General features: G+C 53.7%; 2 protein-coding genes across 33 annotated transcripts in view; one reads left to right on the top strand and one right to left on the bottom strand.

Moving 5' to 3' along the window:
- Window positions 1-14,739, top strand: part of ZFR2 (zinc finger RNA binding protein 2) — a 60,630-nt gene that overhangs the window by 21,552 nt on the left and 24,339 nt on the right. For 26 of the 32 annotated variants that reach the window (XR_013409572.1, XM_077979316.1, XM_077979315.1 and 23 more), the window contains 5 exons: window positions 7,526-7,736; window positions 8,713-8,827; window positions 10,583-10,801; window positions 10,906-11,159; window positions 14,016-14,198. Coding sequence is in view for 31 of the 32 variants with exons in the window: in XM_077979316.1 (XP_077835442.1) it covers window positions 7,526-7,736; window positions 8,713-8,827; window positions 10,583-10,801; window positions 10,906-11,159; window positions 14,016-14,198 (982 nt within the window). In the remaining variant the exon portion in view is untranslated. The other 6 variants (XM_077979328.1, XM_077979325.1, XM_077979320.1 and 3 more) reach the window with 2 other exon arrangements.
- Window positions 1-14,739, bottom strand: part of ATCAY (ATCAY kinesin light chain interacting caytaxin) — a 112,039-nt gene that overhangs the window by 73,516 nt on the left and 23,784 nt on the right. The gene's annotated exons all lie outside the window — the stretch shown is intronic.

Genomic DNA, 14,739 nt, shown 5'->3' with positions numbered 1-14,739 from the left:
AAGTGCTGGGATTAGAGGCGTGAGCCACTGTGCCTGGCCTCTTCCTTTTCTTATAAGGACCCCAGTTCTATTCAGATCAGTCCCACCTGATGACGTCATATAACCTTCATTCCCTCCCTGAAGACCTAATCTCCAGATACAGTCAAATGGGGGTTAGGGCTTCAACATAAGAATTGGGAGTGGGGGGACGTAAGTCAGGCCAAAGTTTGTCATGAGATGTCCAGGTGACTCCTCGTGGCTGAGGATAAAACCCAGGTTCTGCCTGGCAGTGGAGAGCGCTGAGCTGCCTCCTGCCACCCCTCACTCCCCATAGCCTCTGTCCCTCAGCACCCAGGACAGTCGCCCCACCCGCCCTCCCCATTTCTCCCACGCCTCTCTCAGCGCACTCCATTGAGCCCCTCCTCTTTGAAATCCCAGGTACCCTTCCCAGGGCTCCCCGGGCCTTTTCCAGCCTCTGGGGGAGCCTCCGGCGTCTTCAGAGCAGTTGGCATGCCCTTCCTTCTCCCAGAGGGTGCCTGGGTCTCCCTGCCTCTCCCCCCTGCATCTCTGCTATCTATGCAGGAGAGGTGCTCCATTCCCGCCATCAGACAACAGAGTGGCGGGACAGGGCAGTGACCTCCGGCGAGGTCAAGGGTATCTCGACTGACGTCACCCTGACCTTGTAGTCCTCAGTCTGCTCACAGCTGTGACGTTCACAGGGTGTAACACTGAAACCAGTGGGAGTTGCCCTGCAGGCCAGCAGGGATGCTGAGACCCGTCCTCAGCCAGCGGATGTCCAGCCATCTGCACGCTGGTCACGCTTCCATCCTCCCTGCACCCTGGCTCAGTGGATTCCAAACTGTAGCAGGCCTGAGCGTTGCTGTTCAGGGTGGTCTACAAGAAGAGCGTGTTCTTTTTCATTCACTGTCTTCATGGTGCTGACTCAAGCCTGACTCCAAGTCAGAGGCCAGCCCACAACGTCCTGGGAATCCTTCCAGAGTAGGGGCTGGACCAGGCAGGAAGCAGCCTTCGGCTCTGTCCACCTGCACAAGGCTACGCCCTGGCATCGAGCTTGTCCTAGACCATCGGTTCTTAACTGGGAACATTTGTCATTGTCACGACTTGGGGGAGCTCCTGGCATGAAGTGGGTGGAGGCTGGGGACGCTGCTCAGCACCCTGCAGGACCCACCCCAGAGAAGAATGTTGTCCCAAATGTCTGCAGTGCCTGAGTTGGAAAACTCTACCTTCTGCTGCATGGGCTGTCTGATCTCTGCCATGGAGCCAGTTCGCCAACCAGCCGCCTCCACTGTCCTCTTAGGTGGGGCGTCCACCAGGTGGAGACAAAGCTGTGTGCGGAGGCACAGCGGGAGCAGGCAGAGAAAGCTCCACAGGTTCCCACTCCTTCCTTGCGGTCCTGGGCTGAAGGACTCCGCTCAGCCTTCCACCTGAGGTTCACTTGTGCCCACAGCCCTCTGCTGGTGCTGCTTGGCACGCCTGGGCCTCCAGGTTTGAGGGGCAAGGTCTCAGGACCCAGGGAAGCCAGAGAAGAATGGAGCTTCCTCCCCAGAAAGCGACTCACGATTTGCTACCTAGTACTGAATGCTTTGTGGGTTTTTTTGTTTTTTTGTTTTTTTTTGGGTTTTTTTTGAGATGGAGTCTCGCTCTGTCACCCAGGCTGGAGTGCAGTGGTGCGATCTCGGCTCACTGCAAGCTCCGCCTCCCGGGTTCACGCCATTCTCCTGCCTCAGTCTCCCGGGTAGCTGGGACTACAGGCGCCCGCCACCACACCTGGCTAATTTTTTTGTATTTTGAGTAGAGACAAGGTTTCACTGTGTTAGCCAGGATGGTCTTGATTTCCTGACCTCGTGATCCGCCTGCCTTGGCCTCCCAAAGTGCTGGGATTATAGGCGTGAGCCACCGTGCCCGGCCTAACGCTTTGTGATTTTAAGAGATGGGGTCTTGCTTTGTGGCCCAGGCTGGAGTGCAGTGGTGTGATCTCAACCTACTGGGCTCAAGAAATCCTCCTGCCTCAGCCTCCTGAAGAGCTGGGACTGCAGGCATGCACCACCATGCCTAATTTTTCTGTTTTGTAGAGATGGGGTCTTGCTGTGTTGCCCAGGCTGGTCTCAAACTCCTGGGCTCAAGCGATCCTCCCATCTTGGCCTCCAAAAATACTGGGATTACAGGCGTGAGACAACACACCTGGCCATGAAAGCTTTTTTTTCAGACAGAGTTTCACTCTTATTGCCCAGGTTGGAGTGCAATGGCACAGTCTCAGGTCACTGCAACCTCCACCTCCCCGGTTCAAGTGATCCTCCTGTCTCAGCCTCCCAAGTAGCTGGGATTACAGGTGCCTGCCACCATGCCCGGCTAATTTTTGCACTTTTAGTAGAGATGGGGTTTCACCATGTTGGCTAGTCGGGTCTCGAACTCCTGACCTCAGGTGATCCGCCTGCCTCGGCCTCCCAGAGTACTGGGATTACAGGGGTGAGCCACTGTGCCCGGCCATGAAAGCTTTTTATACAAAAGAGGCATCAGGTCTCAGTCCAAAGGGCTCTAGAGCCGCGATCGTACGTGGATTTCCCTGCCCCTGCACTGTAGCTTGGGCCGATCATACCCTCTTGTTGAGCCTTGTATATCGTACAAAACCAAAGAGAGGGCCTGTGGGTGTCCTTCCAGTCTCCATCCCATCCTTTCTCCTGGCCAGCTTGGTTTGGACTCCACCCCTCTCCTGGGTGTCTCAGGAGAGGGTGGTCCCAGCTCCAGGAGTAGATGTTGATGATTCTAAATCAGCTCTCCCGGCCTCTTTGCCGTTGACTCTTAGTGGCTTGTGGGTGGTGTAGGGCTCAGGCAGGACAAGAAGCCACTCGAGAGTAAACCTTGGAGCATGCTTTAATGGGGAAAGGTTGGAAACAATGCGAGGCGGTCTAGAAATACATCTGCAAATTGCTCCCTATGCCTTCCTCCAGAGGTGCGGCCGGAGCCTCTCACCATGTGCGCGGGTCGGATTCAGTGATTCGCTTCTAATTAATGGAATGTGGCAGAAGTTATGCTAGATGATTCCTTTTTACACATTTTTTTTTTTATTTTCGAAAAATATATATATATATTTTTTAAGAAGGAGTCTCGCTCTGTCGCCCAGGCTGGAGTGCAGTAGTGCAATCTCAGCTCCCTGCAACCTCCACCTCCCGGGTTCAAGTGATTCTCCTGCCTCAGCCTCCCGAGTAGCTGGGATTACAGGCATGCGCCACCACGCTGGGCTAATTTTTGTGTTTTTAGTAGAGATAGGCTTTCACCGTGTTGGCCAGGCTGGTCTAGAACCCCTAGGCTTAAGTGATCCTCCCGCCTCCACCTCCCGAGTAGTTGTGATTACAGGTGTGAGTCACTCGTCTCTATGAAATGATTCCTGAAGCTGCATCATAACAAGGACAACTTCCACCTGGTGTGTGTGCCTCCCTCTCCCCTGCTCTCCCTCATATCCCTTGCTCTGGGGGAAGCCGGCCGCCATGTTGTGAGGACACTCAATCCACCCGAGGAAAGGCCCGCATGGGAGGAACAAGGACTGCCACCAACAGTCGGCACCAACTTGCCAACCCTGGGAGGAAGGCATCTTGGAGGCAGATCCTGCTGCCCGCCGCTGACCTCTTTCTTATTGGCAACCTCATAAAAGACCCCAAGCCAGAACCCCGAGGAGCCGGTCCCAAATTCCTGATCCACAGACACAGTGTTTAAAGCTACGTTGTTCTGTGGGGTTAGTCTATCACTCGGCAGGAGATAAATAATACATAGTATCAATGTCCACCAATAGGATAATAGATGAATGAATCATGATATTTTCAAAGTAAACAGTCTTTTCTATAGAAGCCTAGTCTGCTTATGTAATTAAGGAAAACAGGTGAATGAATCGTGATATTTTCAGACAAGTAAACAAGTCTTTTTTAGAAGCATATTCTGCTTACATAATTAAGGAAAACAGGTGAATGAATTGTGATATTTTTCAAACAAGTAAACAATTATTCTTCTTTTGGAAGCACATTCCGCTTATGTAGTAAGGAAAATAGGAAAAAGGTGAATGAATCGTGACAGTTTCAAACAAGTAAACTGTTTTTTTTTTAGATGCGTGTTCTGCGTATGTAACTAATCAGTCTTTACATTTGGGAGGCCCAGGGCAGAAGTACAGATGGAAGCCTGCCTACCATATGTCTACATATTTTAACATTATCAACCAAGCTGGCTAAAGCTAAATACAGTATGTTCTGTCCCGCTCACCATGACAAACACACCTTTCTAACAACATACACAAAAACTGTGTGGTGCTGTGGTTTTTCAAGTCAGCAGAACATCAAAGATGACTGGATTTAATTAGCCAGCCCTCCCTGACCATGGGTTCCGCATCTGTGGATTCAACCAACTGCCGAACAAAAATATTTGGAAAAACGGGCCAGGCGTGGTGGCTCACGCCTGTAATCAGCACTGTGGGAGGCTGAGGCGGGTGGATCACTAAGGTCAGGCATTCAAGAACAGCCTGGCCAACATGGTGAAACCCTGTCTCTACTAAAAATACAAAAATTAGGCTGGGCATGGTGGCAGGGACCTGTAATCCCAGCTACTTGAGGAAGGAAAATCGCTTGAACCCGGGAGGCGGAGGTTGCAGTGAGCCGAGATCATGCCATTGCACTCCAGCCTGGGTGACAGAGGGAGACTCTGTCTCATATATATATATGGAAAAATGGTCAGGTATGGGTGCACACCTGTAGTTGCAGCTACTGGAGAGGCTGAGGTGGGAGGATCACCTGAGCCCAGGAGTTTGAGACCAACCTAGGCAAAAGAGCAAGACTTCGTCTCTACTAAAAATTTTTTAAAAATCTGCTGGACATAGTCACATGTCCCTATAGTCTCAACTACTCAGGAGGCTCAGATGGGAGGATTGCTTGAGCCCAGCAATTTGAGGCTGCAGTGAGCTATGATCATGCTGCTGCCCTCTAGCTGGGCGTCTGGGGTGAGAACCTGTCTCTAGAAATATAAAATAAAATAAAATACTTGGAAAAACTCCACAAAGTTTCAAAAAGCAAAACTTGAATTTGCCACATGCCAAGTACCATGTTGAATCCACACAAATGAAGTAATGTGCAGGCACTGCGTTAGGTGGCAAGTAATCTAGAGATGATTTAATGTATACAGGAAGCTATGTGCAAATTCTACACCTTTTTGTATCTTGTGTTTATCTATTTTAGTAGAGATGGGGTTTCACCATGTTGGTCAGGCTGGTCTCAAACTCCTGACCTCAGGTGATCCACCGGCCTTGGCCTCCCAAAGTGCTGGGATTACAGGTGTGAGCCACCACGCCCGGCTGCTACACCTTTCTATATCAGGGTCTTGAGCATCCGAAGATTTTGGCACCCACTGGGGAGTCCTGGAACTCATCTCCCACGGACATTCAGGGGTGACGGTATTTTTGTGCATGTCTGGGCATTCTGTCCTTTTTTTGCCGGCCATTGGAGAAGCAAGTTGCAGTGTGAGATGCACAATAAGAACATAATTTTGCACACGTTACTGAAAAGCACAACACCGTGTTGTATAAAGATTCACACGGGGCCGGGCGTGGTGACTCATGCCTGTAATCCCAGCACTTTGGGAGGCCGAGACGGGCGGATCACGAGGTCAGGAGATCGAGACCATCCTGGCTAACACGGTGAAACCCCCTCTCTACTAAAAAATACAAAAAAACTAGCCGGGCGAGGTGGCGGGCACCTGTAGTCCCAGCTACTCGGGAGGCTGAGGCAGGAGAATGGCATAAACCCAGGAGGCGGAATTTGCAGTGAGCCGAGATCCAGCCACTGCACTCCAGCCTGGGCGACAGAGCGAGACTCCGTCTCAAAAAAAAAAGAAAAAAAGATTCACATGGAGCCCAGGAGTTAGAGGCTGCAGTGAACCATGATCACACCATTGCGCTCCATCCAGCCTGGGCAACAAAGCGAGCCCTGCCATCTCTAAAACAAACAAACAAACAAAACCTTCATACATACATAGTAAAAGTCTAAGAATCATGAGCGGACAAAAGACAGCCACCAACCCTAGGGAGGAAGAGAGAGGAATAGGATCCAGGTGGGCTTCAATTCTATTTATTTAAGCAATAAGCTCTGACACAAATACAGCCAAACATTAACACTTATCCGTCTCAGTGATGTGCGTTTGTTCGGTGGTTCTATGTTTGAAATATTTTGTCATAAAAAAGAAGTCTCAACCCCAAGGAGGTTAAGAGAGCTACTGATCACAGCTGTACTGTTTTTCGTTTGGTTTGTTTTGAGACAGAGTCTTACTCTGTTGCTCAGGCTGGAGTGCAGTGGTGAGATCATAGCTCACTGCAGCCTCTACTTCCTGGGCTCAAGCCATCCTCCCACCTCAGCCTCCTGACTAGCTGGCACTACAGGCGTGTAGCATCACACTCGCTAATTTTTTTTAATTTTATTTTTATTTTAGAAGAGACAACGTCTCGCTATGTTGTCCAGGCTGGTCTCAAACTCCTGAGCTCAAGCGATCCTCCCACCTCAGCCTCCCAAGATACTGGGATTACAGGCGTGAGCCACCACACCCGGCCAGACACTATACTGTTAAAGTTCAATTTTCTGGCTGGGCGCAGTGGCTCACTCCTGTAATCTCAGCATTTTGGAAGGCTGAGGCGGGCAGATCACAAGGTCAGGAGATTGAGACCATCCTGGTTAACATGGTAAAACCCCATCTCTACTAAAAATATATATAAAAAAAAAATTAGCTGGGTGTGGTGGTGGGTACCTGTAGTCCCAGCTACTCAGGAGGCTGAGGCAGGAGAATCGCTTGAACCCGGAAGGCGGAGCTTGCAGTGAACCAAGATCGCGCCACTGCATTCCAGCCTGGGTGACAGAGCAAGACTCTGTCTCCAAAAAAAAAAAGTTCAGGCCAGGCGCAGTGGCTCAAGCCTGTAATCCCAGCACTTTGGGAGGCCGAGACGGGCGGATCACGAGGTCAGGAGATCGAGACCATCCTGGCTAACACGGTGAAACCCCATCTCTACTAAAAAATGCAAAAAAACTAGCCGGGTGAGGTGGCGGGTGCCTATAGTCCCAGCTACTCGGGAGGCTGAGGCAGGAGAATGGCGTGAACCTGGGAGGCAGAGCTTGCAGTGAGCTGAGATCCGGCCACTGCACTCCAGCCTGGGCAACAGAGCCAGACTCCATCTCAAAAAAAAAAAAAAAAAAAAAATTCAGTTTTCTTTGAAGAATCCAGAAAAAGCCCTGCCACGTAAGTAGATCATCCACAAAACGGAACTCAGATGGGTTCGAGTCCCACCTCTGCCACTGACAGTGCCTCGGTTTCTTCATCTGTAAATTGGGTGCAGTGATAGTCCCAGCATTACAGCGTTCTTGTAAGATGGTGTTAATTTGTGGAAAGTGCTTCCAGCTGTGCCTGGGCTCCTAGGAGGGTCTCCACCAAGCAGGGCAGCTCAGGTCCGGTGGGGTTAGAACTCGCTCTAACCCCGTGGGGCTTGTGTGTGTGTTTGTGGTTCTAGCGCCCAGACTCCAACTCTTCCCCTTCTCACCACGGGGGCCAGCTATACTGCACAACCCACTCCTGGGATGGACCCCGCCGCGAACCCGGCCTTTCCCCCAGCTGCCCCAGCAGGGTACGGTGGATACCAGCACCACTCCAGCCCGGAGTTCACCTACGGCAGCCGACCCCAGGAGCCCATCCCCACGACCACCACCATGGCTACCTACCAGGTATCCAGTCCTTTCTTTGACCAGCATTGCCGGGAAATGTGGATCGCCTTGCGTGGGTGAGAGCGGTGGGCTCCCCGCAGCTACTCCTTCTCCCAGGCCTCTTAACCGTGATCCTTCCTTCGGGACCCTTCTGCTGGCATTACGTACCTGCAGTGGGGAGAAATCAGGGCAGAGCCGCTTCCAAAAGAATCCACGCTCTCGGGGACAGGCCTCCACAACGGGGCAGTGGGGACAGTGACAGCACAGAGCTTTGTCCCAGCCTCAGCAGTGACTATGAAAGAGGACGAGGGTCACCTGGGTTGGAGGACCCCTCCCTCGCCAGGACAGATGGCCTCAGTCTCCTGGCCCCAGAGAGACCAGGACTCACCCCCCCTTCCCCACGCTCCGGGTTCCTGCCTCTCTAAGAGGGTGTCTGTGGCATGTGGGGCACAGCTGGGTGGTGACAATCCCACCTTCCCAACCGAGGCACTCAGGCTGCAGACCCAGCCACTGTGTTCCCACTTGGTGTCGCAAAGATGTCCCCCATGACCATGCTCCAACTCCCCAGCCCTGCCGCCTGCACCTCGTCCCCAGGTCGTGTCGGTCAACGGCATCAGAGGCCACCTGTCACCCGAGCTCAGCACCCACCTGACCCCACCCTCTTCCTCCCTTCTCCATTTCCTTGCTAAGGCCTCGGGGGCTTCTCCCTGCAAACCCACCCTCTCCTGCCACACCCAGCGTCCTCCTGTAAATCGCAGTCCTCCTGTAAATCGCAGTCCTCCTGTAAATCGCAGTCGGACTCTTGGAAATTAGTGTCAGCTCCATGAGAGCTGCTGTGTCAGCCACATCCTGTGCCCACTGCCCCCGGGCCAGGGCCTGGTCTTGGGCAGATGCTTAGGAGCCAGCGCTGCGGGAAGGACTAAATGCAGAGTGCAGTGTGGCCAGGGCGCGTTGCACCTGCCGCCTGAGCTGCTCTCCTGCGGAAACTCCCACTTAGGACAGTTACAGCTACGGACAGTCGGTGGCTGCCAGGAGCTACGAGGACAGGCCGTACTTCCAGCCTCCTGCCCTCCAGCCTGGGTGCATGACAGCCACAGACTCCTGCCAGCCAGGTGAGCCATCTGCAGGGTCGGGGCTGCGGACGAGGAGACATTCCCTGCAGCACAGGAAAACCTTGGGAAAGTTACATCTTTTTTTTTTTTTTTTTTTTTTGAGACAGAGTCTTGCTCTGTTGCCCAGGCTGGAGTGCAGTGGCGCAATCTCGGCTCACTGCAATCTCTGCCTATCGGGTTCATGCCATTCTCCTGCCTCAGTCTCCCAAGTAGCTGGGACTACAGGTGCCCGCAACCATGCCCGGCTAATTTTTTGTATTTTTAGTAGAGACGGGATTTCACAGTATTAGCCAGGATGGTCTCGATCTCCTGACCTCGTGATCCGCCCGCCTTGGCCTCCCAAAGTGCTGGGATTACAGGCATGAGCCACCATGCCCGGCCTGAAAGTTACATCTTTTCTTTCTTTCTTTTTTTTTTTTTTGAGATGGAGTCTCGCTCTGTTGCCCAGGCTGGAGTACAGTGGCGTGATCTCAGCTCACTGCACCCTCTGCCTCCTGGGTTCAAATGATCCTCCTGCCTCAGCCTCCCAAGTAGCTGGGACTAGAGGTGCGTGTCACCATGCCTGGCTAATTTTTTGTATTTTCAGTAGAAACAGGGTTTCACCATGTTAGGTTGGTATCGAACTCCTCACCTCAGGTGATCTGCCTGCCTCAGCCTCCCAAAGTGGTGGGATTACAGGTGTGAGCCACTGCACTGGTGAAAGTTACATCTTAACCATCCTAGAGGTGGCACAAGGTAGTTCATGCCTGTAATCCCAACACTTTAGGAGGCCCAATCAAGGTGTTAGAATTGCTTGAGCCTAGGAGTTCGAGACCAGCGTGGGCAACATAGTAAGACCCTCTCTCTACAAAAAATGCAAAAATGTTAGCTAGGCATGGTGGTGTGCACCTATAGTCCCAGCTACACGGGAGGCTGAGATAGGAGGTTCACCTGAGCCCAGGAACTGAGCTGCAGTGAGCTGTGATCGTACCACTGCACTCCAGCCTGGACAGCACAGCGAGACCCTGTCTCTAAAAAAAAAAAACAAAATAAAGGCTAGTGGCTCACACCTGTAATCCCAGCACTTTGGGAGGCTGAGGTGGGCGGATCACAAGGTCAAGTGATCGAGACCATTCTGGCCAACACAGTGAAACCCCCATCTCTACTAAAAATAGAAAAATTAGCCGGGCATGGTGGCACATGCTTGTAATCCCAGCTATTCAGGAGGCTGAGGCAGGAGAATCACTTGAACCTGGGAAGCGGAGGTTGCAGTGAGCCGAGATCGCGCCACTGCACTCCAGCCTGGGCGACAGCGAGGCTCTGTCTCAATCATCATCATCATCATCATCATCATCATCATCATCATCATCATCCTAGATTTGCAGGTGAGCCTCAGGGCTGGCTGTTCAGATGGGCCCTGGGATCTCTGCCAGGTGTGGGCCTATGAATGAGGGAAAGTGAGAACCTAAAATGCAGCTAACATTTTTTCCAAGGAAGCTTTCCCCGGGTGGCAGGAGGTGAGCTCTGTGGGTGAAGGAGCCGGAGACGCGGAGGAGCCCTCCTCCCCCACGGCAGGAGGGAGAAGCTGGGCTCTGGAAAGGACAGGTGGGCACAAGGTCACCTGCGAGTCGCTGCCGGGACCTGGCCCTAGGCTCTGACCTCTGGTCCCGGCTTAAGCATCTAGCGTTTCCAGCCAGTTGAGCCCGGGGTCCATCCGCAGGTGAGGGGCAGTGGGGTGGGAGCTGGCTCTGCAGAGGGCCTGTGCCTGTCCCCTAGGGACCCAAGAGGCCTGCAGGCAGCCCAGCCCGCATGGCGGTCACAGCTGCGCTCAGCCCCCACAACAGGCGCCCAGAGTGGAGGCCGGACAGCCAGCCAGCGCCCTGTCCTCGGGATACACCTACCCCACGGCGACAGGCGTCCAGCCTGAGTCCTCGGCGTCCATCGTGACCTCCTACCCCCCGCCCTCCTACGATCCCACCTGCACCGCCTACACGGGTAAGACCAGCGTTCCTTGCCCAGGCGGTCACTCGGTCGGCCCCCGCTTCAACTCGAGTGGAATCAGCATCTCCCCGCGACTCACTGTTTTCTCTGCTCCTTAGCACCAAGCTACCCGAGCTATGACGCATCGGTGTACTCCGCCGCCAGCCCTTTCTATCCTCCAGCGCAGCCCCTGCCTCCCCCGGGACCCCCGCAGCAGCTGCCCCCGCCGCCCACGCCCGCAGGCTCAGGAAGCAGCCCCAGGGCCGACTCGAAGCCACCGCTTCCCAGCAAACTGCCGAGACCCAAGGCCGGGCCCAGGCAGCTCCAGCTTCACTACTGCGACATCTGCAAGATCAGCTGCGCGGGCCCCCAGGTCAGTCGCCCTCCCGCCGTGGGCGGGACCTCTCTGTTCCTAAGGTCTGAACCCGGATGTGAGCGCCGGGGGGTCAGGGTCGCTGCCTGTTGAAAAAAGGTCCGGTGTTAAACTTGCATGGTGTATGCATGTGCCTGTGTGTGCCAGCGCTTGTGTGTGTGTGCGTGTGTGAGTGCAAGGGTGCGTATGTGTGCAAGTGCGTGTGTGCTTATGCATGTGTATATGTGTGCATATGTGTGTGCAAACGTGAGTGTGCGTGTATGTGTGCGCATGTGTGCCTGCGTGTGTATGTGTGTGCCCGCGCCTGTGTGTGGGTGCACGTGTGCTTGTGTGTGGCAGTGCTTGTCTGGGACACACGTGAAAGACTCTTTACCAAACACAGCCGCTTGAGGTTTTAAAGCTCGCAGATCACCCCGCAGAGATCGTGGGCTCGTTTCCTGGAAAGATAATCAGACCCTAGAGCTCTATCTTTGCAAAACACACACCCTGATCTTTTGTTTTGAATGCTCTGAAAGCAAGCTCTGGACTGCGAGAGACGCGGAGTCTCTGGAGAGGTGTGAGACCGCTCAGGACACCCTATCAGGACCCCTGACCCAGCTGGGGATGGGGGGCCCGACCCTGCTCGGGACCCCTCCCGCCACAGATCACCCTTTCCCTGTCTCAGGCTCTTTGCCCCGGCAGCTCTCCACTGCATCTCATGCTAGGAGAGACCCTGGCCTTCTTTGCAGAGTGCTCGGATACAAGTTTGGGGTTTTGTTTTGTTTTGTTTGGAGACAAGGGGTCTCGCTCTGTTGCTGAGGCTAGAGTGCAGTGGTGCAATCACAGCTCACTACAGCCTCCACCTCCTGGGTTCAGGTCCTCCTCTCAGCCTTCCAAGTAGCTGAGACAGGTACGAACCACCATGCCCAGCTAACTTTTTTTATTTTCAGTAGAGATGGGGTCTCACTATGTTGCCCAGTCTGGTCTCGAACTCCTAAGCTCAAGGCATCCTCCTGCCTCAGCCTCCCATCGTGCCAGGATGACAAGCTGAGTCCCTGCACCAGACGCATGTGGGTTATTTAATCCTTATGTCTGCCTTGTGGCTACCATCTCTGTGTGGCAGACAAAATCCCAGACGTTCAGAAGGGTCAGTACTTTGGGGAACTCAGAGTCAGTTTTAGTGACCCAGGCAGAAATCAAACCAAGATGTGTTGAAGCCCATGTGGCTACTTATTCCAGAATACGCCAAAAGTGCACGCAGACAGCCTATTGGCCGGACGTGGCGGCTCATGCCTGTAATCCCAGCACTTTGCAAGGCTGAGGCAGGAGGATTGCCTGAGATCAGGAGTTCGACACCAGCCTGGCCAACATGGTGAAAACCCGTCTCGACTAAAATACAAAAATTAGCCGGGCATGGTGGCGGGCACCTGTAGTCCCAGCTACTTGGGAGGCTGAGGCAGGAGAATGGCGTGAACCTGGGAGGCGGAGGTTGCAGTGAACTGAGATTGCCCCACTGCACTCCAACCTGGGTGACAGTGAGACTCCATCTAAAAAAGAAAGATTCCTAAGTTCTAGAGAGCATACATACAGTAAAATGTGTGCCTCTCCCACATCCTATGTTTCTTCCCTAAAACCAGACGATGTCACTGAGTTCCTGAGCGCTAAGCCGGTGGCCTTCAGGGGAGCGGGCAGTGTCCAGTGTGCCCCAGTATTTTCAGGGGCACTTTTCAGTCTGCAGAACGTTCATTCTTGGCATTGTCAGGGCGTGTGGGTTTCGTGGCCCACCTGCCGCGTCTTCTCTGTGGTGGGCTTCGTTTCAGGATTTTAAGGAGCACACCCAGGATTCTGCCTGAGGGCTTGGCTGTCGCTTCCCCAGATGCAATCAGATATTTTGGGCCCAGGAGTACCGGATGCGTAGGCCTGTGACTCACGGTAGCTTCCCCCGGGTGGAGCCCCTGTGTCTATTAGCAGTTTCCTAAGACGGAAGTGTACATGACTGTCCTTCGGGCAGCAGGTGCCCTTGCTTGGTTTCCGAGGTTGAATTCTGAAAAGTCAGAATTTTCTGTATACAGCAGCCCCTGAAAGGAACACGTGATGCGTGGAGCATGCTTTCCTAAGAAACTCCTTGAGTTTCAGAAGAAGGGAGAAGCCTTATGTCTAGCAGTCTGAGCCTGTGGGTTTGTTACGTGGGCTTCATAAAGGGATGCTTGAATTAGCCAGGCGTGGTGGCGGGCACCTGTAGTCCCAGCTACTTGGGAGGCTGAGGCAGGAGAATCGCTTGAACCCAGGAGGTACAGGTTGCAGTGAGCTGAGATAGCGCCACTGCACTCCAGCCTGGGTGACAGGGCATAACCTTGTCTCAAAAAAAAAAAAAAAGAAAATTCGAGAAGTCTATAGTAAGAAGATAGGCTGGGCGCGGTGGTGTGCTCCTGTCATCCCAGCACTTTGGGGGGCCAAAGCAGGTGGATACTTGAGGTCAGGAGTTCAAGACCAGCTTGGCCAACATAGTGAAACCCCATCTCTACTAAAAATACAAAAATTAGTCGGGCATGGTGGCACGCGCCTGTAGTCCCACCTACTTGGGAGGCTGAGGACGGAGAATCACTTGAACCCAGGAGGCGGAGGTTGCAGTGAGCTGAGATTGCGCCACTGCACTCCAGCCTGGGCAACAGAGCGAGACTGTCTCAAAAAATAAAAAATAAAAATAAGAAGAATAAAGGGACACTTGAACCTCCGTGGCACCAGGGGATGGAGGGCTGGGGACAGTGGGCGTCTGTTACCACCGAGTTCCTGCGTGCTAAGCCGGGGGCCTGCAGGGGAGGGGGCGTGGCCAGTGTGCACACCCCCACTCAGGCTGCCTCTCACCCCTTACTGCAGACCTACCGGGAACATCTGGGAGGGCAGAAGCACAGAAAGAAGGAGGCGGCCCAGAAGACAGGCGTGCAGCCCAACGGGAGCCCGCGCGGGGTGCAGGCGCAGCTACATTGTGACCTGTGCGCCGTGTCCTGCACTGGGGCAGACGCCTACACGGCCCACATCCGGGGAGCCAAGCACCAGAAGGTACGGCCCCACCCATCCCAGGCTCTGCCACCCCTGGGGACGAGGCACCCAGGTCAGCACTTAGGACCCACAGAGATGCCTGCGGAGATCAAAGGGAGCCCAGAGAAGCTTCTCCAAGTGGAGCGTGCCCAAGCGCCGGCTGCCCAGGCCCATGCGTCCTCATCTTCAAGGATCCAAACTCCTTTCCAGTCATTTTATTTTTCATTTTATTATGTTTTTACATGAGACAAAATCTCACTCTGTCCCCCAGGCTGGAGTGCAGTGGCGTGACCTCGGCTCACTGCAAACTCTGCTTCCTGGGTTCAAGCAATTCTCATGCCTCAGCCTCTCGAATAGCTGGGATTACAGGCATCCACCACCGCACCCGGCTAATTTTTGTACTTTTAGTAGAGACGGGGTTTCACCTTGTTGGCCAGGCTGGTCTGGAACTCTTGAGCTCAAGTGATCCGTCTGCCTCAGCCCCCCAAAGTGCTGGGATTACAGGCGTGAGCCACTGCACCTGGACTCCTTTCAGCTTATAAAAGGGGTTCCTCCTCATTGC

This window comes from Macaca mulatta, chromosome 19, assembly GCF_049350105.2.
Source record: "Macaca mulatta isolate MMU2019108-1 chromosome 19, T2T-MMU8v2.0, whole genome shotgun sequence".
NCBI classification, from domain to species: domain Eukaryota; kingdom Metazoa; phylum Chordata; class Mammalia; order Primates; family Cercopithecidae; genus Macaca; species Macaca mulatta.
Note: the sequence above shows the minus strand (reverse complement) of the source record. Positions and strands in the feature narration are given on the sequence as shown.